At 38.0% G+C, this 26,726-nt stretch overlaps 1 protein-coding gene across 4 annotated transcripts in view; it reads right to left on the bottom strand.

Annotated features, from left to right (window-relative positions):
• The window catches only part of TTC21B (tetratricopeptide repeat domain 21B), a 74,034-nt gene extending 63,570 nt beyond the window's left edge, over positions 1-10,464 (bottom strand). For all 4 annotated transcript variants that reach the window (XM_025853692.2, XM_025853694.2, XM_073883030.1 and 1 more), the window contains exons 1-5: positions 10,328-10,464; positions 6,689-6,818; positions 6,487-6,597; positions 3,243-3,409; positions 464-586 (exon numbers count right to left, since the gene is read on the bottom strand). In XM_025853692.2, the coding sequence (XP_025709477.2) occupies positions 464-586; positions 3,243-3,409; positions 6,487-6,597; positions 6,689-6,818; positions 10,328-10,348 (552 nt within the window). In that variant the 5' untranslated portion in view covers positions 10,349-10,464. The remainder of the gene's footprint in view (positions 1-463; positions 587-3,242; positions 3,410-6,486; positions 6,598-6,688; positions 6,819-10,327) is intronic.
• Between the last annotated feature and the right edge of the window lie 16,262 nt (positions 10,465-26,726).

Here is a 26,726-nt window from a genome sequence, read left to right as displayed (position 1 = left end):
TCTAATACACTACATAACTTATTCATTTTTTATTATGTTATGTTAATCACCATATATTACATCATTAGTTTTTGAGGTTTACTTATTTATTTTATTGTCTATCTTCAACAATAGAGTATAAGCTCCAAAAAGCAAGAAGTTTTATTTTGCTTCAGGGTATCCCTACTACCTAGAGTGATGCCTTGCACATATTAGACTATAAATGTTTAGTGAGTAAATAATATAGGAACCACCACCACCAACAATTAAAACCAATCAAGATTTAGGAATTTGGTAAGGAATACATCTCTCTAGCTTGTTGTTCACTGTCCTATACAAATAAAATCCAGTCCCTCCCATAATTGAGAGCTGAAAGAAGTAACATGACAATTACTATCTTTTTTGAGCTACTCATTTTGTTGGGTTTCAAATATATTATGAATAAATTTTAAAACATGATTTATTTACCCTCACTCCAACTCACCTTACCCAGCAGAGCAAAAATATCATTTCCATCTTGTAATCCCTCTTCAAAATATCTCAGTGCTTTTTTAGTATAAGGTTCTTTTCCTCTTGTGATATCAAGCCATGCTCTCAAAACCTGTCCCTATAGAATGAAAAATTCTAATCATACTTTCATTTTACTGGAAATGAAAGAAATAAATGTTGATGAAAGAGGTAAACCTAACATCCTTTTTTGTGATGAGTAACAAAAAATCACTCTGTCAAAAATGTTATGAATAATAAACATGTTCAGTAAAATTGTTTTCAAACCTTTCCAGCCTAAGTCTTAGGAACCGTTATGTATTTCAGCCCTTAAGGTTACCACGTATTCAATATTAATATTAAGAAACTTGTCAAACATTCCGTTAATCCTAAATAACCAATATTCTTACCTGGGACTTTGCTAGTAAATTATTTTAGTATTTGTGCCGCTGAAGCGAGCACTAGTAAATTATTAATAATAATTGTTAAACATGTAATTCAAAACACAAACAAGAATCCATTACCTCTTTTTTGGGCAAACAGACCAAGTGAACTAAGATGGAAAAACAGAAGTGTCTTGCTTGATACATATTAAAAGTTAAGATAATCTGGCAACTATCTTAATCCTTGTGACTAGTCCAGTGAGTTCCAAATGAAAGGACAAATGACCTCAAAAACCAAAGACTGAAGAAGTCATGGGTGTTTACTTTCAGAAATGCTAGTGAGTCAGCAGGTTATAAGGTTTTTAGGATTAGAAAGAAGATGGATACATGTTACTGTACTTCTCAGTGTCCAAAAAAATTGTACAATCTGTTCTTCTATCAAAAAATTTCTAGGTTAACTCATAAACTTATCAATCTTTAAGATTATATTTACCTCCCTGCATTTCACTTGAAAAGAAAGATATGAATACTAAAACAATGCTATTTCTCTCTTTTTTAAAGATTTTATTTACTTGAGAGGGCAGGCATGCACATGTGGTAGGAGCAGGGGTGGAGGCAAAAAGAGCGGGAGAGGGACAGCAGGCCCCTCACTGAGCGGGGAGCTGGATGCAGGGCTGGATCCCAGGACCCCAGGATCTTAAACTGAGCCGAGGGCAGAGATTTAACCCACTGAGCCACCCAGGCGCCTCTAAAATAATGCTCTTTCTACTCACTAGATCAATGTTCTGTATTTGAATCATTTCAACTATTGTCTCTGTGTGGATGATGCCCAGCCTTTTTTCTATTCCAATACCTCGTCTAAACTTTTCTTTTTCCAAAAGCTCATCTACTATCTCCATCACACTGTTCTACCAGAGATGGACACACAGCATGTCTGGAACCAAATATACTACCCCCTCCAAGATTACCTTCTTATCCCTATAGTCTCTGTTCATGTTAACCTGAACCACGGTCTCTGAACTGTCCAGGCTTAAGACCTCAGAGAGACATCCTTGATATCTGACACCTCAAAATCTTGCCCCTGCCACTTATAATCAGTTGACAGCTCTTGTGGGTATTTAATAATTTTCAAACTCATACCCATGGTACAATATTTTAGTCTAGGCTCACAAAACCTTCTGTCAGAAAGCATGTACTACCATTTTTGGGGCTGCCCTCTAGTTTCTCCCCAGGCCAGTTCATCCTATAAACCATCATTAAATCAGTCTTGTGAATTTGCACTCTTAATAATACCACTGCCACGATTATGTTTAAAAACCTCAATAACGGGGAGGCCTCGGTGGCTCAGTTGGTTAAGCGTCTGCCTTCAGCTCAGGTCATGATCCCAGGGTCCTGGGATTGAGTCCCGCATTGGGCTCCCTGCTCAGCGAGGAGCCTACTTCTCCCTCTGTCTGCCATTCCCCCTGCATGTGCTCACTCTCTCTCTCTCTGACAAATAAATAAATCTTAAAAAAAAAAACAAAAAACCTCAATGACCTCTCCATTGCCTATCAAATTAGATATAAATATGTGTAGCTAGCTGTTAAGGCCCTTCACTTTGTCCCAACCCACCTCCCTAAGCTTTTCTTCCACCCTCTTTATCTATGCACCCAGTGTTTCTGTCAAATGTGAGCTTCTCACTGTACCCAGAACCAACACATCTCCTTGTTTTTCTTATTTCCATTATTTCCCACCTTGGGAGTACTGCTTCCCTTTTCCATCATCTTTGCATTTGGAAACTGTATCCATCTGTCAGGTTTCAGCTCAAATGCTACTTCCTTCAAGAAATTCTTCCTCATTCTCCTAACACTTATAGATGCAATCTCTCCTTAAATTCTTAGAATAATGCCTAGCACAAAGTAAGTGAGCAATAACTGTTAATTATTATTTTATATTTTAATCACATGTCTCTCATACCACTTATAAATGTTCTCATAGAATTAGCTGGGTATGTGCTCTATGACACTACTAAACTGATCCAACCATGTAAGTAAAGTTTATGTATTCCTGATCTTTGTATCACTAACAGTGCAAATATCAGTGCCTTGTACCTAGAGTTCAATAAGGAAAGTGAGAGGAAAAAGAGATAAGGAAGGAAGGGAGGAAAGGAACCAGGGAGGAATCTTTTAAAGAGTTAATAAACAGCATAAAAACAAACAATGTGAGACAACCACAATTTTACAAGATAAAGCTTTTACAATCTTTTACAATAGTTTTGTAATATTTACAATATTTACAAAATATTAAAATAAAGCTATTTATAAAATGAGAATAGAGTAGAATAACAAGGAATACTACTGAAAATATAAGCTTCTTTTACTAGTGTATCTACTTCAAAATAAGAAACTCAGTTACCTCTTTATTGCCATTTGACATTTTGATCATTCTGTCAATATACTCCCTCGCCTTGTCATGACGGCCAATGTGCCATAGAAATAAGCCTGCATGGTACAAAGCTTTCGGCCCAGCTCCTTTACGTTGCTCCTTTACTCTGGCATCTGATTCCAGAATAGCTTCTCTATCTAGGAGGGGAAAAGAGGCATTAAATGAAAATTAAATTCCAGATCAACTGTTCATAATGGGTCAATTAACAGTGCACAGAATATAGTTCTCTCTACAGCACCACTGTCTAACAGAAATAAAATACAAGCCACATCTGTAACTTAAAATTTCCTAGTAGCCACATCAAAGTAGCAAAAAGAAACAAGTAAACCTGATTTCATAATACATTTTATTTAACCTAATATATCCAAGTTACCATTCCAACACAAAATTGACATGAAAATTGAGATTTTTTTTTATTAAATTTTTAAAATCTCCTATGTATCTTATACAAAGTATATCTCAATTATGATGCTAAATTTTCTTCAAAAATACTTGATGTGGGATGCCTGGGTGGCTTAGTCCATTAAGCATCTGCCTTCAGCTCAGGTTATGATCTTAGGATCCCGGGATCGAGTCCTGTGTCAGGCTCCCTGCTCAGCAGGGAGTCTGCTTCTCCCTCTGCCCCACCCCCTCTCATGCTCTCTCTCTCTCTCAATAAAAAGTTTAATAAAAAATACTTGATTTGTACTTAAGAGTCCATAAAATTTATAGCTAAAAATAGCAGATTCAAATATTCACTATTCCAAGCATAACTTTTCTAATAACTGAATCAAATTATCAGTTTTAAATTTACATTTAATTAGAATTAAATGTGTATTTTAAATTCAGTCTCTCAAACTAGATACATTTCAAGTACTCAGCAGCCATGTGGTTAATGACCACTGTAATGTACACTATAGTTCTACAGTTTATGTCATTCTCAAGATCTAAAGGCTAAATATGCCAATTTTTTTTAATAATAAGACTTGAAAAAATTAGCAATGATTCTAAAATTATTAGGGGCAAATCCAAAACTAGTGCTCAAATTACCCAATCCCCTAATCCAATTCTAAAATATGTAAACATTCCTGGCTATTGTCATAGCCCAGTGAAAGGTAATATAATTACTATTGATTTACATGGTTTAATACCGACCGCTTGGCAGCTCCCTTACAAAGATGGTCTACCTCTAATAACTTTAACCATTAAATCTATTAGGTACGTACGTAGGACACAAATGTCAATTGGATCCAAATCCTGAATTGAATCAGAATATGGATCAGCTATGCAGTAAGTTTTAAGAAATGTCAAAGTTGAAGGCTGTGATTCTAACCAACTATGTTTCTGGAAATACCAGAAAACGGTATTATCTCTTCCTTTTATCTCTAATGATACCAATGTAAACTTACATTATGAGTTCACGAAACAAAATTGTTTTTGGAAGGCTACAGATTGCCTGGCAAGAAGACCCTCCAACACACCCACTTGAACACCTTCGTAAGTTTTCATTAAATAGTCATGATACAGAAAGAGAACTCATCAGGGCAGGGGCAGGATTTGTACTTCCCTGCCAGATGTCCATCAAGTCCCAAGTGGGGCATCTGTTAGCTGTGACACCATCAGCACAAAGCTGGCTCTTACCAGATATCAGCTCAAGTTCTTAAAGCACGACAGCCCTTTTATAATCAGGGCTTATGTCAGCATTTAGAAAGAATGAACATGAACAATCTAGGGCCTTCCTAGGCAATACTGATGGACATCTGGGTCTTTCCTGAGCTTAAGCCCACTCAGAATCATCTATGGTAGAAAGTAGAGTCAGTACTCAGGTGTTTCTAAATAGTATTTCTGCCTCCATCTTTTTACTGTCCTGGAAATCACATTTCCCAGCAGAACCAACACCCGTTGAGAATAACCAATGAAATGAAAACGTGACTCTAAGAGGAAAATATTTTGTACTAATTTGCTTTTTAGATTTACTGGCTATATCTCTCTCTGCAAAGTCTCTGCTCCACCTAATACACTCCTGCTGGATCAGAGACCCACACAAGAGCCTAATCCTGAACCTTCAACATATTTCCCATCGATTTAGCCTGTCTGACAAATATGCTTTATATTCAAATCCTACTTGCCCTTCAAAGACCAGATTAAGGCCCCATCTTCCACAAAACCTCCACAGCCTTCTACGGAATAAGAGTACATATCATTTTCAGTTAATTATGGACTTGTTTTCTCATAATTTTATTTAATAGTAACATTAGCATTTAACTTCTGTGGGTTTTACATTTTCTTTTCTTCACTAGACTATAAACTTGATGTCATGGACCACTTTTTACAATTCTTTTGTATTCTCTAACTATATCTGACATAATCCCTTGCAGAAAGTAAGCATCTAGTCATCAGATTTGTTTACTTGTTACACATATTAATGTTTTAAATAACTTTTTGTTCATTTGTGCAAGTGTATGTGAGGTGAAGGAGGTATGTGATACTTTGCTCAGGAAAAAAATTTTCTAATATTAAAAAAAAATTCTGTGACATCTGATTATCGTCTAATTATTTGAAACATGACCTATATTTACAATGCCATTAGCTGTTAGTGAATGTATATGAAAGAATACAATACTATTTCCTCTTTATTACCTATAATTATGATATTCTGCTTCCACCATTAAGATCCACCATATATTGACATTTCACACAATTTTAATTGCTGGTTTATGCATAAAGTTCTATCATCTACTTATATTTCCCAACCTACTACTGGATAAAAATTTACTGAATATCTTCCAAGAGCTAGCAAGCCCCCTGTGGGGATATGTACAGGCCTTGAAGAAGCTTAAGATACAATGGAAGAGATAAATTGCATGTAGCTATAGATTTGCACATAATAAGCTATAAAGTTGGCTGCTGCAGAGCAATTTCTGCATATATCTCTTTTGGGCTGTCCTTTGCTTAATAACTGCCAATATACATTCAACTTGATATTAATTCCAATGATTCCTATATATAAATGAAACTTCTGTTGTAAGACATAAGGAATATGAAAGGGATATAAGACACGTATTTCTTGTGCTTGACAAATTTGTAACCTTCTCAGGGAAGATAAGACAAATTGATAAAATAGTATTTACAGAAAATTATAATATAGTATTATTAGACTAAGTGCAATGGTGATTGAGAAAAATCAAAATTGAGTAGAAAAAATTGTCTTAAGCCTTATACTTAAATACTATACCTGGATTAGGACTCATTTTATGGGCATATATCAGTGCAATTAGAGAACAAAGTGATACATCTTGTTTATTTTTAATAGCCTCAAATTCACGAAGAGCTTCTTGAGTTTTACCTGAAAATCAAAATTATAATGTGAAAAATTGTTCATACTACAAAACAAGAATTTAAAAACGTATGGAACACGTTTAATAATTAGCACGTACCTTCCATTAATGTACCATAGGCATGATAAAACCTGAACACTGGGTCATTGCCATACCTCTTAACTCCTTCGTTGGCAGTAAGTAACACATGATGGAAATATTTCTCTTGACAATAGTAATTAATCAAAGTCTAAAAGGAAATAAGGACTAAATGTTAAAAGAGATTTTGCCGTTCTGAAATACTGTTAAGAAACAGATATTTACCTAAAATCTTGAATAATCTAAAATTAGATGTGATTTTTTTTTCTTCCAAGTTCCTGAAAATATTGTTAAAGACTAGCATTTAACAGTAAGGAATGCAAAACACAATGAACACAAAAGTTTTGAAAAAAACTCAATGTTTCCTAATAATTTCAGTCTTCTTTTTCTAAACTGTTTGTTAATAATACTGAAATTAGGCTACTTTCACCTCTTTCCTTTGCCCACATTTTCTTAAAGGTTTTAGAAAATGGGAAAACAGACAAAAAACAGGAATAATAAGAGCCTTCCATTGCGAGACCATAGGATTCTTTTTTAAAAAATCTTGCTTCTATTTTGTTGTTATAGCATTACAAAGTAATAACAAACTGAATTCAGCAATTCATTGTCAAATGTTGTCTTGTTCTCTGAGTTCTACAACAAATAACTGTCAGTAAGAACAATTGATCTGAGCTGTTTCTTAATGGAAATTACTATCTTTAAGTCCTTTCTGAAATTGTTTTATTTAGATTTACATGGCAGAAAACTAATACCGGGAGATACTAAGTTCTGATTAATTGGGTCTATGCTTTACATCTTTTTCTCAGGATCATGTGTAAGGCTTAGTTGCTAACCTAATCAAAGAGGGAAGTCAGATTCACTATCGCTGAGATATACCTGATTCACCTCCATTAACCAATCTGGGCCATCCCATACTCACCTACTGACTTGCAGCTGGTACAGCAGGGGCGAGAAATAAGGATGAAGCAGCAACTGACAGGATTGAAATATGAGTGTCTAAACTGCTTTTTTTTTTTTTACAGTCTGTTGTCTCTGAAGGGCTACAGTCCACATGCTTCTCTAGAGCAGTTAGACATTCTCTGTAACTTCTACTCCGCTTCCCTCCTTGTGGTTACTGCTCTCTAGTTCCTGTGCCCCCCACAGCACACTTCAGTAAAGTGCAGTTTTGTTCCAGTACCCTTCCCTAAGATCGCAGATGACCTTTTAGTTTGCCACAACTGAGGACTTCCGTTCAGCATTTAAGCACCTACAACTCTCCTGAAATGTATCATAAAAAGGACATGGATTTAAAGGTGAAAAGACCTGTTTTTAAATTTCTGGTCCATCTTACAGCACCTTAGTTTGCTCATTTGTGAAAAGGCTGTTAATTATTTACAAATCATTGTGAGGATTAATTATAACATTATACTGTAAAGCTCCTAAAAAAAATAAGTTCCCCTGAACCCCATACGTTGATGAAGTAAAAAACGTAGTATCCAATCAAGACCTCTCATCTAAGCTCCAGATTCATCTTTCCATTTGCCCCTGCTACCCAAGCCCGAAATCAAGTCATGGCATTCCCCCTTCCAGTTTGCCCAGTCCCCCAATTCTAACCAGTCAGTAAGACTCTTCTGTTTCTCTAGCCTACGGCCTACTCTCTATACCTTACCACTCCTTGGTTTGTTCAGTCCAACATTTACTGCCTACTAGTGCCAGGCACTGGGCTAGATGCTGTGAATGTGAAGATGAGTAAAATATGGTTCCTAACCCAGAAATGCTTAAATTCTCCAACTGAGACTAAAATCTAAAGACTAACAAATACAATGCAGTAAATGCAAGCAAGAAAAGAGCTTATAAAGTGCTTTAGGGATGTCGAAGGGTGAGGCTGGGGTGTGGGAGGATGGAAGAATAAAATTAAGGGAAAGATTCTCCAGGAGGACTTCAGAACTGCCTCTTGACTCGTGAACTCCTCATTCTCCCTCCACACATACACATTCTCCCTATTTCCCTTTCGAGATCCTTGAGGAAGACAGAAGACTTAGCCAGGCACGGTAACCGCAACAACACACATAAGAAATCAGCAACGATACACAAGGATGGGGTGGGGATGGAGAGGACTGAAAAGCCATTTTATATTGTAGAGCAGGGCAAACTATGGCCTGCTGCATCTCTTTGTACGGGCAGCAAACTAAGAATGGTTTGTACATTTTCAAATGGTTGAGGGGGAAAAAGAAAAAAAAAGCAAAAGAAGAAAAAAATACTCGTGAAAATTTTAAGAAATTCAAACTTTAGTGTCCATAAATAGTTTTATTGGAACAGGGCCGTGCTCATTTGTTTAAGTATGTCTATGGCTGCTTTCAAGCTAGAATGGCAGATTAGATGACAGAGACACTCTGGCCTGAAAAACCCAAGATAATGTACTATTTGATCGTTTATAGGAAAAGTTTGCCATTCCCTGTTTTAGAGTCTTAAGTAAAACAGATTATAGGATGAGGAGGTTGGAGAGAAAGGTAGGGTCTAGCAGGGCCTCATATTAAGTCCTCGGATTTGCTCCTCTAGTCTAAGTGATGAGGAATCACATAACTGTATTTAGCATGAAAGTGTTTTTATTAAAGATTTCATTCGGGTGGTAGTGGAAAGGATAAAGTGATGAAAAAAATTAAGGAGATGGGGAAAGGTTTCAGAAAATCAGCAGCTCAGGCAAAAAAAAAAAAAAAAAAAAAAAAGCTGCCAGCGCTCCCTACCACTGCGAAATTGTCCTTCATCCACTTATCACCATCTAACATTGTACTTCCTGTCTGACTCCCCCTACTCAAAAGTAAGCTCCAAGACTGGGAGAATTTTTCTTAGTTTTAATATCGCAGGGCTGATTATCTTCAGGGCCTAGAATAGTGCCGCAATATAGCGTGCTCTCAATACATATTTATTTACGAACAAGTATTTATTGGGTTAATTTAAGGTTTTTGTCCAGCATTAGACTGTAAAATCTGTGAAGGCAGGGACTGTTCAGTTCTGCTCATCACTGTCTCCAGCTTCTAGTGGACACAAAGTGAGCGCTCCATCAACATGTGCTGAACGACTTAATCAGTGAACAAATAGAGACTATCACCCTACAAGAAAAACCTGTAATTCTCAAGCCTCATGCCCGTTTTTAGATCATTTAAGTGGTCCGTCATAAAATAATTGCTTAATAGATGATCAGTGACAGAGAAGACCATCACCCCCAAATACTCTTCCACTTTCAAGCCTCTGTCTTTGTTTTCATGTAATCTTTCCGTGCTCCTTTCCGTCCAACAGGTTTACTGACATGACTTTGCTTAATTAAGTCCTTAAAAATCGCACCGGGAGGCGTTATTCGTTGACCAAGCTTTCTGAGCCGACGGGATACAAAGCACAAGTACACACCACAAACCTGGTGGGACAAGCACCCTAACGGCGATTTCTTAACAGCCTGGCGCGCGGACAGCCCTGGACCTCAAGATTTTAAAGCAGGGCCCACAGAGTTGGCCCGAGTGATGCAGCTACAGGCCCACACGCCACGCTGGGGCACCTGGCGAACTGGGGCAGCAAAAGCACAGCAGGGTAACAACGCCCTCGCTAATTCTGCACCCCCCCCCCAGGCTCCCCGACCCCCACGCTCACGGCAAAGGCAGCTCGCGTCCAGGCCCGCGGCCCGCTCACCTTCAGCCCCTGCGAATCCATGGCTCCCACGGGGCTGGGTCGCAGGCTTCCAGGACGAGGGCCTGGCACAGCCTAGCCGAGGAGCCAGGAGCTCAGGGACCCCCGCAGCCCAGGCCCAAACCCCGCTCGCGCTCCGGGACGCGACGGGAGGGGCGGGGCGGGGCGGGACCGCGCTGCCATTGGCTGCCGGCGGCAAGGGGCGGGCTCTCAACGCCAGGATTTGCTGGGGAGGAGGTGCTGCGGAGGAGGAGGTGCTGCGGGGGAGGGGGTGCAGCGAGGAGCGCGAGGAAGGGCTGCGGGTGTGAAAGGGGGAGCGACCTGATGGTGCGGAAGGCGAAGGGGTTTCAGACGACGGAACGGCCCAAGGAGGACAGCGGGTGGGCGGGCTCGAGGATTTGGAATGAAGGCACTAAGGAACTAGGGCAGGAAGGAGGAAAAAGAGCAGTGTTTCCCATCTCTGGCTACAAAGAAAGACACCATTTTCTGCCCGTTTGTGTAGAGGCCAGTTTCCGCAATGCGGCTGTTTGGAGGCCTGACCGGCGCAGAGAAAAACCTTTAACTTTCACGTGTAGTAGTTGTATTACCGCCGCAAGGTGGCGCAGAAAAATCACAGCTCTTAACAGAAAGGTGATAAGCTTCTTGAGCTCTACAGACATTGCTGCAATCCCTTGTTAGAATACGCTTTAAATTAGTCCTTTTTTTCTCTCTGCTAATGGTAGAAGCATTTTTTTCCAGCATTTTAAGTTGACAATAAAATTAATTCCTGTGCATGGGGCGCCTGGCTGGCTCAGACGTAGAGCATGTGACTCTTGGTCTCCCGGTCCCGAGTTCTAGACCCACGTTGGGTGTAGAACTTACTTAAAAAAAAATTCATTCCTGTGCAAACTTTTATGTTTGCACCCATTAGGCAACTCTATCAACTGCTCATAGATTTCTTCAGGTCAGAGACATTAAATTGAATTATAATGAAGTAAGAGATTTCCTATTTCTGCTTCAAGATACTTTAAAAATAGTGGTAAAGATTTGAGGCTTAAGTGTTCTTTGTAGATTCCAAATTTCCATACCATTGTTAATTATCTTACTTTAGTTGATATATTTGGAAGTTGCCATAGTGCTCGCTTCGGCAGCACATATACTAAAATTGGAAGTTGCCATAATCAAATTTTAAATTTGTTGAGGAGGAGGGGCATCTAGGTGGCTCCAGTGGTTGAGCTTCTGACCCCGGGCTTGGGCTCAGGTCATGATCTGAGGGTGGTGAGATCCAGGCCAGCGCCTAGCTCTGTACTAGCTCCTGCTCGCTCTCGCTCTCGCTCTCTCTCAAATAAATAAATCTTTAAAAAAGAAATTGTTGAGGAGACAATGAACATTAGCTTTTTTCCATGCTAGTAGGTTAGGTAATGACAATCTAGAAGGAAAAGGTGGTTACCTTCCCAGACTTCAAGGCTAGGTAATATTTTTCATTGGTTTCCTTTTAAAGACTGCTCCACCCAAAAAAGCACATACTGTTTTCATGAGGATTGTCTTTTTTGTTTTCCATATTCACAGTCAAGCTAAATAGTTGTGGTGATGGACAACTTGTAAGTGCTGGTCTGATTTTCAAAGCATGTGGTGTAATCTGCTCTTGGCATGCAGCAGAAAATACCACAAGCCATGGTGCTCATCAAAGCTTATAATCTTGAACTCTTTCGTTTTGGTTCCAGGTGAAAAGTTCATCTGAAAGAAAATATCTAAGGCTGTGGTTAAAGGAACAGGTGGTCAGCTACCTTTCTGAGAATTTTAAAATCTTTTTTTTTTAAGATTTTATTTATTTATTTGACAGAGAGAGACACAGTGAGAGCAGGAACACAAGCAGGGGGAGTGGGAGAGGGAGAAGCAGGCTGCCCACGGAGCAGGGAGCCCGATGCAGGGCTCGACCCCAGGACCCTGGGATCATGACCTGAGCCAAAGGCAGATGCTTAATGACTGAGCCACCCAGGTGCCCTAGAACTTTAAAGTCTAAACTTTGTAAGACCATTAGAAGGCTGCATGCTTGGACCATATTAATTTAGCCCTTTATAGAATTTCCTTCATTGAATTTTATTCTAAGGTTAAATTATTTAACACAAAACACCATGCCTAGCCCTCCATGAGTGGTTGTTGGATTAAATCTACTTTGGGAATTTGCTTTGACACTCCTGGCAACTTGATGTTCTCTGCATAAGGTAAGAAGTGTCTTTTGGATCTCAGGCAGAAAAAACTGTCTTTCCTGAAAAACCACGGAATGTATTCCTCAGCTCGAACATTTTTATTGCCTCACTTTTGCCTACCAACATTTGAGTATGGCATCTAAGACCCTTCACCTCATTGTCTTTTCCAACCTGCTTTACCCTTCCCAGAGCCTTTATTCCAGGCAAACGAGACAACCATTCTTTCTTCTGGGAATGCTTTCCGCTACTCTAAGCTCTTTCTTCATCTGAGAAAATCTACTCTTGATTCAGAGTTCATCTCAAATCTCATTCTGTAGGAAGGCTTTAGGATCACTGTAACTGGATGGATGTGAGAGACTGCATGGGATAGTAGCAAGAGTATGGTCTCCCAGACTTAAGGTAGAGCTCTTGTCTGTTTACTTTTGTGACTTAGAAAGAAGTAATTTCCTGATCCTTAATTTCCTTATTTACCAAAGAAACTAAGCACTTAACATACATGGAAAATTCCTGACATGTACTAGGCATTCTACAACCAGTAATTACCATTAAACATACGGTGCCCAGCAAGACCTACAGCACTTGTATATTCTTTGTATTATGGTCTTGGTGTGCTGTTTGTTAATCTTGTTTATTATATGGTGAGCACCTTAAGGCCATGCATGTAGTGTAGTGGGTAAAAGCTTAGTCCCTAGAGATAAATCATCTGCGATCATATCTTAATACCATTATTCACTAGTTGTTCATTTGGAAAAATTACTTAACCTCTCTGTGTTTCAGCTGTAAACTGAGACTAATACCTCAGAAAGTTGTTAAGAAGATTAAATGAGTTAATATTTAATGGACCCAGCAGTATTAGGTACATGGTAAGCACTGAATAACTTTAACCTATAATTATTTGTACTCCCAACTTCTCCAAATGTAGAATATAGTATTGATTCTGTAAGCATTTAGTAAATCTTATGAGGACTGTTGGGGCCCTTCAATTGTGTTTCTGTTTGGCTTTCTTTTCCCCCATTCTTAAACTAAGCTACCTTTATCTATATTATTTCATTATATATTCTAGAAGTTAAAGGAAAACATTTAGGAAAAAGAAGTGGTTCTGGTGAAAACAAAAGTAAAAGTAAGAAAAAATAAAACAGAGATATGGAATTTGGAATCTGGTAAGAACGTTAGAAACGATTGTCCAACCTCTTTATTTTACAAAGGAGTAGAGTGAAGTCCAAAGATACAGAATAACTCACCCAGGGTCTCACAGTTTTCTATTTCCAATCTAGCCACCAAAGCAGTCATGAATAATGGACAAGATGAAGTGTTTGTCTTTCTTTTTTCTTAAGGCTATTACTCTAAAGTTGAAACAGGAGATAAAGAGGTTAAAAATGTATGAAATCCAAATAAACTAGCACACAGTTCAGTCTCAGAGGTGACATCATGGGAAAGTTAGAGATTAATGAAGTCAGGAATTTGAGTTATGGCTCTGACCCTTAATAACTCTGCAATTCTAGGCAAGTGGTTAATCTTTCTCTGCTTTAGTTTATACGTTTACAATTGGAGTAATTGGAAATAGGATCATAATATTTGCTTTGTCCATGTATAGACTAAATGAGATTATAGTAAGGTCATTGAAAAACTCTGTGTAAATGTTCATATCACATTTACAGGAAAACTTCATAGCACAGTTGTAAGAAAGCTCCTTAACTCATGAGCTGTTTGACTATGGGGCAGCCACCTTACTTCTCTGAGTCTAGGATCCAACCTTTCATATGCTGTCTAGTGCTCTTTTCTTTTCCAAATAACACAGTACAAAAGTACCGTATTTTTGAATCATGTATGAAGCATGGTATCTGCTGACATAAAAAATATGATTGTCATAACTCATCCATTTATTTATTTTTATTTTTTAATTTTTTAATAATGTTATGTTAATCACCATACAGTACATCATTAGTTTTTGATGTAGTGTTCCATGATTCATTGTTTGTGCATAACACCCAGTGCTCCATGCAATATGTCCCTCCTTAATGCCCATCACCGGGCTAACCCATCCCCCCACCCCCCTCCCCTCTAGAACCCTCAGTTTGTTTCTTGGAGTCCACAGTCTCTCATGGTTCGTCTCTCCCTCCGATTTCCCCCCTTCATGTTTCCCTTCCTTCTCCTAATGTCCTCCCTGCTATTCCTTATGTTCCATGAATAAGTGAAACCATATGATAATTGACTTTCTCTGCTTGACTTATTCCACTTAGCATAATCTCCTCCAGTCCCATCCATGTTGATGTAAAAGTTGGGTATTCATCCTTTCTGATGGCTGAGTCATATTCCATTGTATATATGGACCACATCTTCCTTATCCATTCGTCTGTTGAAGGGCATCTCGGCTCTTTCCACAGTTTGGCTATTGCGGACATTGCTGCTATGAACATTGGGGTGCATGTGGCCCTTCTTTTCACTACATCTGCGTCTTTGGGGTAAATACCCAGTAGTGCAATTGCTGGGTCATAGGGTAGCTCTATTTTTAATTTTTTGAGGAACCTCCACACTGGAGAAAGGGGAACCCTCTTACACTGTTGGTGGGAATGCAAGTTGGTACAGCCACTTTGGAAAACAGTGTGGAGGTTCCTCAAAAAACAACTCATCCATTTAAAATTCTACAATTTTATTCATTTAAGTTAGGGAGAAGACAGTAATGGTCAGGCACATGCCTTTCACATTTCTTTTGCTTAATAACACTATGGAGGAAGTTGAAGATGTGATCTAACTTCTAACAATATATTGTTTAATCATGTATTCATTTCATTCAGCCAAACATTTAATGAGTGCCTATGACTGAGAACAAAATTCTTGTTCCCACCCTCTTATACTTTAAAGTCTAGTAAAGGTAGACAGACATTGAATAGGTAGTCACAAAAGGAAATGAATAAATTACAAGTAGTGACAGTTTTAATAGCTGTTTTACGAAGGCAGTTAAACAAGAGACTAAATTGAGTGGTCTCTTCACAACTTTAGGGATTAGTGTATTAAGAATGAAGTGAAATTAACATCACTTGTTACAGTCCAGAGACTCCTTCTAGTCAATTCCTACAATTGACTTCAACCACTGATACTTTGTTTTTCTTCAAAATGACCCAGACAGCTCAGACATCTGGCTAAGAATGTATATGTTTCCTGATAACAGAAAAATTTGCTTCTTGCTCACCTGTCAGATGTAGTGACTGTATCTACTCAAATATCATGATGGAGACTTACCAGGAAAGTTATTTTTTCTTGGGTTTCTTGATTATCTCTTGACATTTCATCTATGTAAAAATAGGAGAGAGAGGGGGCGCCTGGGTGGCTCAGTTGGTTAAGCGACTGCCTTCGGCTCAGGTCATGATCCTGGAGTCCCGGGATCGAGTCCCACATTGGGCTCCCCGCTCAGCAGGGAGTCTGCTTCTCCCTCTGACCCTCTGACCCTCTTCCCTCTCGTGCTCTCTATCTCTCATTCTCTCTCAAATAAATAAATAAAATCTTTAAAAAAAAATAGGAGAGAGAAGATACAGAAAAATACTTTTCAGAAGAGTCTGGTATTTTGAAATAGAAATAATGAATTATTTAATTGTTTACGACCACAATATACAGAACATCTTCACAAGATGCCATTTGTCATTCTTTCTACTCCTTTCAAGAATCTTTATCTGGTTGATAAAATAAGAACGCAGAATAATGATAACTCCCCCCTCAGCCTAGAATTTACTCACTTAAGTTGAAGTTCACATCGGAAAAATCTTACCCAACATCAGATTCACACTGCCGTCTTCCTAGACACTCTATTATTTCTGGATGTAAGATAACCAGAGGTCTGTTCTACTTTTTATCTGAAGGTTGAGAAAAATCAGGCCTTAGCTTTATAGGTGTCGCTTGATAACTTTGTTTATAGCAGGGTTTCCAACTAGTCACCAGCATTCCTTAGAGGCAATACATGCTAATGTGAAATGTTGAGTTTGCAAAAATAAGTGAGGGACCAGCGGCTTCATGCGCAGTGCACTTGAGGTCGTGAAGGGTGCTATGCTCGAATGCGATTGTCTTTGAGTATGTCAGATATCATTTTTCTCAGCAACCTTCCTTTCTCTGCCTTTCCCATCGGTCTCTCTTCCCTGCATCCACTTCAGTGTCTGTGTTAACAGCCATTGTATGATACCTCTGCTCCCCACTGAATTGCCTCTCTCAACTTGTCATTCCAATGTTCTTGTCCTAAATACCTCTTATTCTTCCAACTTTGACTTCTTTATCTACCAGAAATCAGGCCAGAAGCTCATTAGAGTGTCACCTTACCCAGAGGCACACGGCATTTCCTCCGCAGTGAAGGCACCTGAGTCCATCTCCATTAGGAAGAGCACCTTTCCCATTTAGAGTGATGCCTGGAAGCAGAGCTTCCCTCTGACAGCTGAGGATTTTTTTTTTTTCCTCACCTCAAAGCATCCAGGTTTTCTCTTTTCGCATCCAACTCCCAGCTTCTCCTTCACAGGGCCCTCCTCATCGGCCCCTACCACTTATCTGAATTAGCTGAATTAAAACAGCTGGAGCTCACACCGCAGGATCCCTGCTCATAAATCCATTTATAACTGAGCTTTAATTTGTGGCAGTATATTTTTCCCCAGACCTTTACTTTGAGAATGTTCAAACATGTGAAAAGTTGAACAATGTAATGAACACTCCTACACTCATCCCCAGAAAACTTTTCGGAGATGCTCTTTTGTATTGCTTTCCAGATTTTCCATTCTCTTTGATTTATGTAGACAACTAGGTCATTAGTATTTTGTGGCAGGGTGGAAGCAAAAGTCTTTAGAAATGTGTTGCCCAATAAAGTAGCCACTAGCCACATGAGGCTGTTTACATAGTTAACATTGAACACTACATCAAAAACTAATGATGTACAATATGTTGGCTAACTGAACATAATTAAAAAATAAAAATAAATAAAATGAATGAGTATATGTATATATAAAGAAAAAGAAAATAATGGATGCGCTAAAATCTGTAAGTGAATTATAATACATATTTGAACAGTGTATACAGAAAAGTGGAACCCATTAACAGGGTATTTCTTAGGGGGTGGGGAGAGGGATTGAGAGACCAATTGCATTTTCTGCATTACACACATCTTAAATGTTTGAAATGTATTTAAATCAAGTTTTTAAATGTCAGAGAAAAAAATTAAAAAAATAAAATTACATAGTTAAAATAAAAATTGAATTCATCAGTTGCTCTAGACACATTTCAGATACTCAGGAGCCCCGTGTGTAGTGGACAGCACACAGAGAGGACAATTTTGTCATCTCAGGAAATTCGATTTTACAGCACTTTAGAAGACTTTGGGATCTTTTGTAAAGTAAAAATCTTTTTATAAAGGATCTGGGTTTCTTGGTGGGTAGTAGGGGCCAGAGAAGTGCCACTCAGGCAAGAGAAGGAGGAGCACTTTCCAGAAACAGAGACAGATACAAAAGTCAATAGGGTCCTGTAATTTCAGGCATCCACCCACTGATCTGTGGCAGTGCACCCAGAGGGAGATGAAACTTGAGATAAATGGTGGCATGGTGTACCCAGTAGAGCTGATTCTACAATACTGCCCTGACTATAATACTGACCACTTTAGTTGGGACAATAAGGATGTCATCAGAAGCTGTCTTGGACCAGAGGGTCAAGAAACTTCTCCCATCTTCTGAACACTGTATGAGCCTCTTGGATTCTGGTTGAGTCCTGGGCGAGGAGGATGTTAATACCAAGTGGAATGCATTTCCTGGCAATCCAGTGGACTGATGCTAAGCTTTGGATTTTATTAGATTTAAAAGAAGAAAAAGAAATAGAAATTTTCGGCACATGTGAATTTTGGGACTGAATTTCAAGCCCACTAAAAATAGTGAATATTTTCTTTGGTAATTATTTAAAATATATACATGTATTTACATAGCGTATGGGTTTTTGGCCACTGGGGGACATTGTTGTCCCATGCATAAGACAAGCAGTGGTTCTCAAACTTGAGCATGCATCAAAATTACCTGGAGGGCTTGTTCAAACAGATTGTTAGGTTGCCACCTATGAAGGTTCTAGTTCAATTTGGGGGAGGGGGACTCAAAAATATGAATTTCTAACACATTCTCACATGATGCTGATGCTGCTGGTCTGGGGACCATGCTTTGAAACCTACTTCTCCAGTAAAAATTGTAAAATATGACATCAAGACTACTTATGGATCAAACTTGTTTCATCATTAGGATGTTATAATGGACACAGAGAACAATTTAGATGCTATACTAATAACTGGCCTTAGTCTAGCATAGGAATGTTGTGTGGTATTTCAGTAGTTAGTAAGAGCACTTTAGGAAGTCATAGTTTCTATACAGTTGAAGTTCATTGTTCTATATAGTGCAGTGGATGGAATGAAGTTTAAGAACAAAAAACTTCAGGGCTTCTGAAGCCTAAATTAGCTTAGGTCTAGACAAAACTTGATCTACAAATAATTGATTTAGAAGATGCCTCAAGATGCATACCTGAAAATTACAGACCCTAAAACATGATAATTTATTTCCAGATAGTAATTCAGACAATGTCAAAGACACTCGATTTGGCAGCATAATCGGGGTGAGTGTTCTGTATTAGAGTTGTATTGGAGACTGGGACATAAGCTCTCTCATGAAATACAGCCTTCCAAAGCAGAAAGAAAATCATTTTTCATGAATTCCTAATAACTGGTGGCCTTTCCATAATGTTGTATCTTTTTTTCCTCCAGACAGTTATTATATCAAAATCAATGTGTAGATAGCAGTTATCCCTTCTCCTGAAAAATCCTTTGTATATTGTCTCAAAAGCCTAGAAAACTAATGGAAGCTTTACTTGATTTGCCATGTTAATTATGGTAGTTTATTGTTTTATGCTGCCAGAATTAGTTTTATTCTCAGAAAAATAATGTTTTGAAACTAGAATGGACCTTGAAAATTCATGTCTTTTCAAACCCTGCATTTTGTAAATGAGATTCCAATGTTCAGGAAAGTTAAATGATGAGTTCAAGGCATTACAGATTTTATTAGAAGAACAATATTTCTGGTCTTCTGGAAGACTGATTGACAAACAGCTTAGGAAGTTTGAAAGGTTAAGTAAATGTTTGGATCTAATGTTACATGTAGTAATAAGTTATGAAAAAATGTAAACCAAGTTTTAGCAATATTTGTCTTTGGGCTTCTCATCTTCTGCTGTGTAAATTTATAGGCTTGATTTTGTTACAATAATAATGTTTTGCTGTTGTAATGAAAAACTGAGATAATTTCTATTTCAGAAATAAATGTAGCAATACTTTTCAATATTTTAGAAGAAAAACTATATTGCTGAATGAGATACCTTAAGTATAATTGTACATCGATAATTTAAATTACATTCTTTATTTATCATTCATAGGCTATGTAGGAATTGAATAGCATCATCTGGGCTAATAGTATTTGCCGTAACTCCCCATTTTCATTCTCAAGTAGGCATTTTCTTTGAATAATATTGTGATGATATGTGGCTCCTATCATCTGAAATACGGCATTGTTAAGCATGCTGCTTTGTGTTGGGTTCACTGCAAAAAAAAAAAAAAGTATTATTGGCTTTATGTTTTTGATCCTAAATTTCAAGATATTGTGAGAAAAGTTTTCAGTTTGCAATATCTATCCAAGTTGGTAGGTTATTAATTTACACAATGTTTAAAAAAGTACAGTGCTGGCACTATTCTCTACCATGTGAGATGACTGTGGTTCCTGACCTTAGAGGTCTTTTGATTGTAGAAGTGTTTGTCCTGGAAGAGATGTTGGGAGATGAAAAATTAAAGAGTATCCTTTGATGGCCCCTGCTTCAAGGAGAAGCACCTACACCCAACCCAAATGTCTAATATAAACATGGAAGATGTGAATATCTTTGACCTAGAAAACCCAATTTCAGAAATCTATCCAACAGAAATACTCACAGGTTTCACAAAAATACCAGAACAAAGATATTCGTTACAGCCTTGTTAGCTGCAAAGCAGAATTGGAAAAATCTAAATGTGCATCAAGAAGTGACCCATTAATTACATCTATAGAATGGAATGCTATGCACCATTTAAAAAGAATGAGGTAGGGCGCCTGGGTGGCTCAGTTGGTTAAGCGACTGCCTTCGGCTCAGGTCATGATCCTGGAGTCCTGGGATCGAGTTCCACATCAGGCTCCCTGCTCAGCAGGGAGTCTGCTTTTCCCTCTGACCCTCCCCCCTCTCATGCTCTCTCTCAAATAAATGAATGAAATCTTTAAAAAAAAAAAAAAACTAAAACCTTAAAAAAAATAAAAAGAATGAGGTAGATTTAAAAATATTTTTTAAAGATTTATTTATTTATTAGAGAGAGAGAGAGAGTGCGTACATGAGTTGGGGTAGGGGCTGAGGGAGAGAGAGAGAGAAAGAGAAAATCCCAAGCAGACTCCCCACTGAGCTCAGAGCCTGACATGGGCCTCCATCTCACTGCCCTGAGATCATGACTTAAGCCAAAATCAAGAGTTGGATGTTTAACCAACTAAGCCACCCAGGTGCCCCAAGAATGAGGTAGATTTATATGTGCCATTTGGAAATATACCCAAGATATATTAATTAAAAGGGCAAGTTGCAGAACGACGTGATATGTATACAACATGATATGTATACAACAGTATGCATACAACAGTGCCTGGAGCGTTACGCAAGAAACTGTTCAAAGAAGAGAGTGGGAAAATAAGATTTTATACCTTTCTGTGCTGGTTTAGTTCTTTTTCTGAAATAAAAGGCATGTTTTGTTTTTATAGCCCAATCAAAAACAAACAAACAAAACCACATCACACTTCAATAAAGGTTACAAAGACCAGTAGGTACTGGTCCTGATCCCTATCATAACTTTTAATTCTCATGTTTATCATAAGATGCTATTTGAGTAGAAAAAAAATGTTCCATAGCCCTAAAATATTAGAATGGTCATTGGCTTAGAAGTTAATCTTCCCTGTGTGATCTCTCTTGGTATTGGTAGTCTGTATCAATAAATGACCATTCATGGTTCAGATTGTCCTGCACCAAGATACCATGTCCCAATTGCCAAATTCTTTATCCCAGTGCACAGCTGTTTTCCCCAGAGGAGAAAGGGGGATCTTTCTTAAATTTTACAAAGGTCTGTGTGAGCTAATCGTGTCCCTGATGTTAGAATTTATCATATATGCTGAAGTTTAACTATTTTGTTCTGTTTATTCAGCCCAGATTGCTGGGAAGTCTTGCACCTCGAAGTATCATACTGAATCAAACTCTAACTCGGGGATGATCCTTGTGCCAGCACATTCTGACCATTAAATATTTTATTGGTTACGTACTCTCACTAACTAATGATGAGTTTCTGAAGTCCTGGAAACTTACCAGGCTGCCTACCCCTAATGAAGGGTTTCACAGACTTGCTAATCGTTAAGACTCTCCTGGGGAGCTTACTATAGCTTTCTCCGGCCTCATTCTAACAGCATAACTCAATAGATATTTTTTTCTAAAGATTTTGATATAATTTGAGCTGAGGCTTAATACTGTATTTTAGCTATTGCCCTGGTAGGTTTTTAGAATTAGGTAAGTTTCAAAAAAGAAAGAAAAGAAAAGAAAACTGCCCTAAGATTGTTGAAAGGTAAGAGAGATTATCTGATAGGCTCAGAGACTTGGAACCACCGTATTGAAGTTATCCTAGGATTGATTTGGACACTTAAGGCATAGTCCAGGGAGAATGCCATGGAAATACCTAGGTTTTGGTGTGGAAAAGAGAGAGTGTCTTAAAGTTGTAAGACATACCTGGATAGTATACTAAATTTCATGCAATTAACTGCATACTGAGTTTTATTTTATTTTATTTAAGATTTTATTTATTTATTTGACAGAGAGAGAGACAGTGAGAGAGGGAACACAAGCAAGGGGGGTGGGAGAGGGAGAAGCAGGGAGACCGATGCGGGGCTCGATCCCGGGACCCTGGGATCATGACCTGAGCCGAAGGCAGACACTTAACGACTAAGCCACCCAGGTGTGCCCCTACTGAGTTCTATTTTAGCAAATCATACAACCTCTGCTGTATTTGAATGAAGTCCTTTTTCACTCTCCTTGTCTCTGAAGAAAATTATTTCCAGGTATTTTCACCGTTCTCCACAAATCCTATTATCCATTTCCTACGTATTTATGATCACAATCTTATAGTTACCATCTATAGTTTGCTCTAGCATTGCGCCTATTTTAAGTTATCAGTCAGTATAACTCAACAGACTTTTCCCTAAGGTTAGGCAAATGGCTGCACTCTACAATTGAGGTTGATCAAAGGCACAATCTGTTTGCCTTTAGAAATTTGTATTTTCTATGACTGCAGGAAATACTGCTGAACAAGACATTTCTTCACCATCTTTGATGAAAGATGGGCATTAATAATGCAGGTAAGAATCAGGCCAAGTGATGTGGAAGAGAAAACAAGGTCCAGAAGCCCTAATTCCTTTTAGAGGAATAAATTTAAAATAGCAAGCTCAATAGTTCCACTCTAGCAAAGAATGGGGTGAGTATTATATAATCCTTAAGTTCTAAAGAGTTAAAAATCAATTTATGAACTCTTATAGCTTAGAAATATTTATGTATATACATATCCATACCTATATCTATGTCTTTTTATTACCTTATATATCTTGTGTATAATGATAGCTCTCTATATAATATATAGTATATAAGTAAAGAGGAAAATATCTTAGAGGGGTAAATAGTTTTTGAAAATAGAACTATTTTGAGCAATGCTAAAAATTAATTAATTTGTTCATTTGCTAAATACCTACTGAAAATGTTCTGTGTGTAAAGCTCTATAGAGGATAAGAAGGCATTTAAAGCCAGTCTCTGCCTATCAGACATTATCTGCTGTGTGTGTTCCTGTGGTGGAAGCAGAGAGGGAGGGTGGTCAGAGGAAGCAATCACATTCCAAACCACTGCATCCTGGCAGTTTAAGTGCCATACGAATGACATATATGAGGTGATCTTATGTCCTGGTTTGCCTGGAAGAGTCTGTTTTTATGCCTGTTGCTTCTGCATAATTGTTAATAGTCTCCTCCTCCTCCTAATAGCACTCTCAAAACTGGGTTTGGACATATGCAGCAAAATCCCATGGAAGTTCATAGGAGAGAAAATCAAGAGATTACAAGGGCGCTATCACTGAATCCCAAAGTTTGGGTTTGGTTTCAGTGGGAGGAAGTGAGATGAGGAAGGTACGTAAGACTAGTGGTGTCTCATCATTGCTTTCCTGTAGCTTCTCAAATTATGTCTCTGCTTTCCCTTTCCTTTTCCTTAAAGTCAAAATCTTCTCTAGCATCTTCACTTCTACCTTCACTTATTTTACAAATATCTTAATGATTCTTCATTACTATACATTGGAGCCAAAGCCCTGACATGCACTTAGGGCCCTTTATTATCTGACTCCTGCTTGCCTCTCAGTTGCTGTCAATACTCACTTTTCAAGGCACCTGGGTGGCTCAGTCAGTTAAGCATCTGCCTTTGGCTCAGGTCATGATCCCAGGGTCCTGGGATCGAGCCCTGCACTGGGCTCCCTGCTCGGTAGAGGAGTCTGCTTCTCCCTCTCCCTCTGGCCCTCCCCCCAGTTGTGGTCTCACTCACTCATTCTCGCTCTCAAATAAATAAATAAAACATTTTTAAAAAATACTCACTTTCACTTTATTGTGAATGCTCTGAATGTGCCATGCTGTTTCCCATTTCCATATGTGTCTTGGTCATCATCAGCTGGGCAAACATGTGTATAGTAATTACTATATGCTTGGAACTGTTGATCTTAAAGCTTTATTTGTATTAACTCATTTGATCCTCATAAAAATATTATTATCATTTTACAGACAACAAGATTGAGGCAACAAAGGGTTAAGAAACTTTTCAAGGTTGTTCAGCTAATAAGCAGTATAGCTGATACTTGAATCCAGGCAATCTGCCTCCAGAATCTATCCTTTTGATCACTATTCTCTAATATTTCTGCTGTTCAGACTGCCCTTCCCCTCTTATTCTTCAAACCCAGGCCAGGATTTACTGTCATAATTACTCCTATATCCTCCCTTAGAGTTACTCATCTATCCCTCTGCATACTCTGTAATGTGCACTTACTTATTTTGCTGAATTAGAAGGATAACCCACACCATAACAGATAATGGGAAAGCAGGTTAACCTCTGGGTAGTTTTGTTGGTGGCTGAGAGGAATAAAATGTAGTCAAATCACTTTGGCCTTATTAAGTAGAAAGTGATAGTTGAATATGCAAATATAAAAGACAAATAGAAAGTTGAAATTGCCACAGCAGCTCAGCAAAAAAAAACTGATGGTGCTGTATAAATACCAAAGGAGAGAAAAAGTTACCAAATGGTAAAGGCAAAGATTCTAAAATATAGGAAGAAACCTAGAATAGTTTTATGGAAGGCAGAGGAAGATGTGGTTTAATAAGGGTGTTGGTGATGACCAACATCAAATTCTAATAATCTGTCAAATATAATAACGACTGAATAAAGATCAGTGAATTTGGCTAGTTGTAGCCTGGCAGGAATAGGACCCAGATTTGAAAGCACTAAAGAGAGAAAGAAGGTGTTTTGGAAGAATAAATATCAGCATTGGTTTAGTATTTGAATCTGTTAGAGTCACAGTTTATATCAAAGAGCTTGATGAAGAAGATAAAACCTGTATCTTAATGCTTTCCCAAAACGCGCATGTGTGTGGATGCACGTGCGCACGCACACACACACATTTTGGCAACTTTAGCACAGGTTAGTGAATTCATTAATATCTTAATGAGCAAATTAAACTTTCTATAATGATATATTTTTTTCATGAAAAATTTACACTTAAAATATAACTTCCTATAAGTTATAAGAAGGTATTTACAAATGACATATCTGATAAAAGGTTAGTATCCAAAACATATAAAGAACTTATAAAACTCAACACCCAACAAAACACATAATCCAGTTAAAAATGGGCAGAAAACATTAGTAGACATTTTTCCAAAGAAGACATCCACAGGGTCAACAGACACATGCAAAGATGCTCAACATCACTCATCATCAGAGAAATACAAATCAAAACTATGAGGTATCACCACACACCTGTCATAATGGCTAAACTTAACACAGTTAAACAACAGGTTTTGGCAAGGATGTGGAGAAAGGGGAACACTCTTATGCTATTGGTAAGAATGCAAACTGGTACAGCCACTCTGGAAGACATAGAGGTTCCTCAAAAAATTAAAAATAGAACTACCCCAGGATTTGCACTACTAGGTATTTACTCAAAGGATACTAGAATATTAATTCAAAGGGATACATGTACTTCAGTGTTTATAGCAGCATTATCAACAATAGCCAAATTATGGAAAGAGCCCAAATTTCCATCAACTGATGAATGGATAAAGAAGGTGTGTCTGTATAAGTATATATAATGGACTATTACTCAGCCATAAAAAGAATGAAACTTTGCCATTTGCAATGTTGTGGATAGAGCTAGAGAGTATATGCTAAGTGAAATAAGTCAGAGAAAGACAATTTCACTCATATGTGGAATATAAGAAACCAAACAAGTGGACATGGGGGGAAAAAGAGAGGCAAACCAGGAAACAAACTCTTAACTATAGAGAACAAACAGGGTTACCAGAGGGGAGGTAGGTGGGTGGGGGATGGGTTAAATAGGTGATGGGAATTAAGGAGGTCCCTTGTTGTGATGAGCACGGGGTGTTGTATGTAAGTGTTGGATCACTAAATTCTACACCTGAAACTACTATTACACTATATGTTAACTACCTGGAATTTAAATAAAAACTTCGGGAAAAAAAAGAACTTTTTGGTCTCCATCCCTTATAAGTAAAGGCTACATTCCTAGAAAACAAAACAAAACAAACAAAATGCTGCGGTTAACAGTTGAATAGCTCTGTGGATGTCTTTCCCTTCTAAGTAAACATTAAATAGAGAGGATGTAATTCATGATAACCAGGAACAGGGTATGTACATCTTTGCTCCATGTGGGTAGTGTTCTTTGTTCCTATATCTACCTTTTGTAAGTATTTTCATCTTCTCCTCATAATGTTATTGATAATAGCATAACACTTCGAAAACTCAATGTGCTTATGTCAACAAGATATTTTTAGGTAATCTCTTACACTCAACAAGAGGTTCAAACT

This window comes from Callorhinus ursinus, unplaced genomic scaffold, assembly GCF_003265705.2.
Source record: "Callorhinus ursinus isolate GAN/ISIS: 27379988/994484 unplaced genomic scaffold, GSC_fseal_2.0 scaffold2, whole genome shotgun sequence".
Lineage (NCBI taxonomy): Eukaryota > Metazoa > Chordata > Mammalia > Carnivora > Otariidae > Callorhinus > Callorhinus ursinus.
This window is presented reverse-complemented; position numbering and strand designations above follow the sequence as displayed.